The 5,588-nt window shown below is 39.7% G+C and overlaps 1 protein-coding gene across 2 annotated transcripts in view; it reads right to left on the bottom strand.

The window, feature by feature from the left end:
• Window positions 1–1,416: 1,416 nt before the first annotated feature.
• Window positions 1,417–5,588, bottom strand: part of CCDC169 (coiled-coil domain containing 169) — a 70,600-nt gene continuing 66,428 nt past the window's right edge. For both annotated transcript variants that reach the window (XM_008060370.1, XM_008060371.1), the window contains exon 7: window positions 1,417–1,787. In XM_008060370.1, coding sequence (XP_008058561.1) covers window positions 1,688–1,787 — 100 coding nt within the window. In that variant the 3' untranslated portion in view covers window positions 1,417–1,687. The remainder of the gene's footprint in view (window positions 1,788–5,588) is intronic.

Here is a 5,588-nt window from a genome sequence, read left to right as displayed (position 1 = left end):
AAGAAAACATTTTCAATAATTCCAATGTGGAATAATTTGCAGGAAGTTACTTTATATTTTTCTGCATTACATTTTAAAGGCACATAAAAATATTTTTGGTTCACATGAAATTGATGCATTCTTCCTCAAAGAAAACAAACATCTTTAGTGGTAGTCACAGTAATACATTTGGTATTCATTACTGGTGACACTGAATAGAATTCAGGTTAAATGCCAGATATAAGGTGAGACTACCATTAGCTGAAACTATACTCACCACTGTGTGGTGTCTGTAAATTTAAAGTCCAGTAATTTCACTTATTAAAGTGAGCAGGTAAGTTCTATGTTCCAGACCTAGGTGACAGTTACAAAACCCATCTGAATGACAAAAGCAGTCTACATATGAATAGGAGACTTCAATACATTGTAAAAAAAAAACTACACCTTAAAAGAACCTTTCTCTTATCCTTATTTTATCTCCACTTCTTGACCTGCGTATTGTGATCACTTGCGGTTTGGTGCGAAGAACTAGGTCATCACTATGAATTAATAAACATCATAAAATGACTTAAGTCACCATAAGGACCTTGTGATTGAATAAGTATTGGTTTTCGAGAGTGGTAAGAAACTTTAGAAATTGTATAGTTTGCCTCAGTCGTTTTACAAGTGTGGAAAACAAAGACAAGGTGAAGAGCTGGGAAGGGAGGCTCACACCTGTGATCCCAGCACTTTTGGAGGCAGAGGTGGGAGGGTTGCTTGAGCCCAGGAATTTGAGGCTGCAGTGAACTGTGATCACGTTACTGCACTTCAGCCTGGGTAACAGAGCAAAACCCCAACTCAAAAAAAAAAAAAAAAAAGATAAGATGGAGGGACTTGCCCAAGATCTTACAAGTTCATGGCAGAGTGGGGTACTACAAAAAATCTGAATCATGACTGAAAGTTGTTGACACAATATCATGCTATTTCAAGTCAAAATTATGCACTTGATTTTCAGCTTTGTTTAAACCTGGAGTTTAAAAAAACTGAGCATGATATATAGCCCAAGATAGCAAAAAGTTTTTATGAACACAGTCAACTGAAAACAAATGTAATAGCAATGTTCCCATAAAAGCAGATCATGAATATGCTATTTATTTATTTATTTATTTTTTTGAATTGGAGTCTCACTCTGTCACCCCAGACTGGAGTTGCAGTGGCCGCTTCCTGCCACCGCAGCCTCGAACTGCTGGGCTCTGGTGATCCTTCTGCCTCAGCCTTCCAAGTATTCGGAATTACAGGTGCGCGCTACCACACCCAGCTGATTTTTTGATTTATTGTAGAGATGAGGTCTCGCTGCCCAGGCAGGTCTTGAACCCGTGGGCTCAGGCAATCCACTCACCTCAGCCTCCCAAAGGCGCGGGATTACAGGCTGAGCTACCGAGCCCGGCTATGAATATGTTATTAAAAGCAAGTGTAATGATGCCAACCTTCAGATTTCCTGAGACATTTAAAAAAATCACAAGTACTTCTATTAGATATTTTAGGGTCCCTGGAGAAAAGTACTTTCAATACGGGCAAAGGGACAAACTTCTGGAAGACCAGCTAAAGGGAAGTTTGGCAGTTCATTCTTATCTATTTCACCCCCTGAGAAATGTGCTGAACAATAACTTCACAAGTTGAATATTATAGATGAAAAAAGGAAGAAATAGAAATCCATTCAGTTCTGGAATCATGGATTGAGTTTCGGAAGATGGTTTGACCTTGGAATCTTTTTTACTGGTCCTCTCTTGGCATTCACTGTCTTCTGGTTAACTGGATTATATCTTCCTCTGAAATAAAATAAGGATTAGTCATGATTTTTTTTTCAGTCACCATCGTGTACAATAAAAACATGACAGGCCACACAGGGAGAACAGTATATGGCTCCACTCCCCCAGCCCACAGTCGTTCATATGAAAATCTCCCTGTGTGTGGTTTCTGTTTACAGTGCCAACTTAGGCAGCCTTATGCTATGTCACATCATCTTACCACACATGCATACATCTCAAGGATAGAGAAGCCGAAGACTGACAAGCAGCACATCAGGTGACCCAATGTGGAAAGCTCTATCTAAAGAGGGATGAGACAGACTATTCTGATGCTCACCCTTGGAATTTAAATTGAAGCTAAGAAAACACAGAGATAGAGATAGAGATATTGAGAGAGATTGAGAGATCGAGAGAGAGAGAATGAGAGAGAGAGAGAGAGAGAGAGAGAGAGAGAGAGAGAGGCGCACCATGAAGCAGGGACAGCACAGTCACAAGGATCAAGGATCCATGAATTCCTTTTCTTAGATTTCCATGAGATCCTTTTCCCCTTATTGACCTATGTATCTTTATAAAGTTAACCTTCCTTACACTCTTACTTATGATTCCCTAATTTTTTTAAAATTAGGAATAATGTTAGCGAAAAATAACAGAGTAAGAACCTATAATTTTCTCATCATTTAAAGGAGAAAACTCTCTCCTCCATTAAAGTAATGAGAAACTGGCAAAAATACTCAGAGGCAACTTTTTCAGGACTCTGAAAATTAACTAAAGTCTTGCAATAATTCTGGAGAATTTATTTATTTATTTTGAGTTGGAGTCTCACTCTGCCACCCAGACTGGAGTACAGTGTCACCCTCCCGGCCACTGCAGCCTCGACCTGCTGGGCTCTGGCAATCCTTCTACCTCAGCCTTCCAAGTAGCTGGAACTACAGGTACGTGCTACCACGCCCGGCTAATTTTTGATTTATTGTAGAGATGAGGTCTTACCAAGTTGCCCAGGCGGGTCTCGAACCCACGGGCTCAGGTAATCCACTTACCTCAGCCTCCCAAAGCACTGGGATTCATCAAGCCCAGCTGAGAATTTACAAAACAACAACAACAACAAACAAACAGCCAAAACTAAGTAAGAACACTAAGCTTTGTAGCATTTTAACTTGCCTTATGCCTATGCCTATCCACTGAGCCTTCCTCCCACCTCTGTGGTATCTCTGAAGACCAACAGCCCAAAATTGCAGTGAAACTAGTAGTCTGGCAGACACCATAAGGGCAAAATAGGGTTGAATGTCCTTTAAAACCTCCTTCATTCCTAAACAAACAAACAAACTCCATTATTTAAGCAGACTGGTGATTACCCAAAAGACCCACTTACAAAGCTGTCTTTATTTGACCTGACTTTAGGATGATCCAATGTGAATAGCCTTTTCCCTAAGTACACTTGCTGGAACAATGATAAACCACTATTTAACTTCATATATGCCTAATCCAGTAGATAACAGTTGAGGGGGAAAAAAAAGGCTAATCAAGAAGCTTAAAAGGAAAATCTGAGAAACTAGTGTTAATAAGCTCCAACATATTTCTTGGAATTTAGAAGGCCATACACATAAATAACTATGTTCATGCATAGGTCTGTGCATATACTCAAGAAGACCCTAAGCTCTTGTCTCTGGCTGACCTTGAAGCTCTTCACAAGTATGAAGTGAAGGATAATGTAGCGTTGTAATTTGCCTGGCTAAATATCACAGGCATATACCAACACATGCCTACAGCCATTCAACAAAGGCTGGGAGACTTATTACTTCCAAGTACTGAAACAAACAAACAAACAAACAAAAACAAACCTCTATCCAATCACTAGCTGACCACTAAACTACCTCAGCAGGGACTTTAGTGGCCACTCATAACAAAGAATACAAATCTTATAGAATTATTTTAGAAAAGTCATCACACAAACAACAACAAAAACTACAACAATTACCCCTGGGCGGGGGATATTCTGATATACATAATGGCCACATAATATTATTTAAAGACTATAATGTTTATAGTTGCCAACAAAAAAATTACAAGACATACAAAGAGGCAAGAAGGTGTGGCTCTTACACAAGAAAGAAAGCAATCAATAAAAACTGAGTAAGTCCAGACATTAGACTTACTAGATAAAGACTTTAAATTCACTATTTTATTTTATTTTTTTTCAGTTGGAGTCTCACTGTTACCCAGACTGGAGTACAGTGGCACGCTCCTGGCCACCACAGCCTCGACCTGCTGGGTTCCATCCTTCCTCCTCAGCTTTCCAAGGAACCGGAACTAAAGGAGCATGCTACCACGCCCGACCAGTTTTTTATTTATTGCAGAGACGAGGTCTCGCCAAGTTGCCCAGGAGGGTCTTGAACCTGTAGGCTCAGCCAATCCACTCGCCTCGGCCTCCCAAAGTGCTAGGATTACAGGCTGAGCCACCGAGCCCAGTCAGACAAATCCACTATTCTTTTTTTTTTTTGAGTTGGAGTCTCACTCTGTTGCCCAGACTGGAGTGCAGTGGCTGCTCCCGGCCACCGCAGCCTTGACCTGCTGGGCTCCGGCGATCCTTCCGCCTCAGCCTTCCAAGTAGCCGGAATTACAGGCATGCACGCCTGGCTGATTTTTTGATTTATTGTAGAGATGAGGTCTTGCTGCCCAGGCAGGTCTCATACCCGCGGGCTCAGGCAATCCACTCACCTCAGCCTCCCAAAGGCACAGGATTACAGGCTGAGCCACTGAGCCTGGCTACAAATCCACTATTTTAAACACTATTTAAAGAACTAAGGAAACAATATATGGAGAGAAAGTTAAGAGAATGAAGCCTCACAAAAGAAGAATATCAATACAAAAAGATAGAAATTATTTTTTACAAAGAACCAAATAGATATTCTGGAGTTGAAAAATAACTGACATGAAGAAATTCCTAGGGAAGTTCAACGGTGGATTGAAACAGGCAGAAGAATCGATAAAGCAGAAAATAATGTCAATTAAGATTATCCAGTTTGAACAATGAATACTAACAAATTTTTTAAAGTGATCAGAGCCTCACAGATCTGTAAAACACCACAGGTGTACCAACTTGTATAATGAGTGTCCCAGAAAGAAAGGGGAAAGAGAAAAGGGTAGAAAGAATATTTGAAAAATAATGAGAAAACATTTCCCAAATTTGATTAAAAACATTGATATACAAATCCAAGAAACCCAATAAATTTCAAAAAGAATAAACTCAAAGAGATCAACATCTAGATACATCACAAACTATGAAAAACCAAAAACATAATCTGGAAGGCAGTTAGAGAGAAGCAACTCATTATGTGCAAGAGATTTTCAATAAAATTAACAACTGATTCTTTATCAGAAACCATGAAGGCATGAAGGCAGTGGGATGAAATGTTCAAAGTGTTGAAAGAAAAGATTTCAACTAAGAATTCTATATGCCACAAAACAATTCCTCTAAAATAAAAGGGAAATGAAGACATTCCCAGATAAACAAAAACTAAAAGCAATCATCATTAGCAAACCTGGCCTATTAGAAATACTAAAGGGAGTCTTTCAAGATGAAATAAAGGGCCATTTGACAGTAATGCAAACCCACATGAATAAAATAAAGAAAGTAGTAAAGTAGTAAAGGTAATTACGTGGATCAACATTAAAAAAAGGATAAATATATTTTTTGTTTGCAATGCTGTTTTTTTTTTTTATTTTTGAGTTGGAGTCTCACTCTGTCGCCAGACTGGAGTGCAGTGGCCGCTCTCGGCCACCGCAGCCTCGCCTGCTGGGCTCTGGCGATCCTTCCTGCTGGGC

This window comes from Carlito syrichta, unplaced genomic scaffold, assembly GCF_000164805.1.
Source record: "Carlito syrichta isolate Samal-C Ts95f unplaced genomic scaffold, Tarsius_syrichta-2.0.1 Scaffold304601, whole genome shotgun sequence".
NCBI classification, from domain to species: domain Eukaryota; kingdom Metazoa; phylum Chordata; class Mammalia; order Primates; family Tarsiidae; genus Carlito; species Carlito syrichta.
Note: the sequence above shows the minus strand (reverse complement) of the source record. Positions and strands in the feature narration are given on the sequence as shown.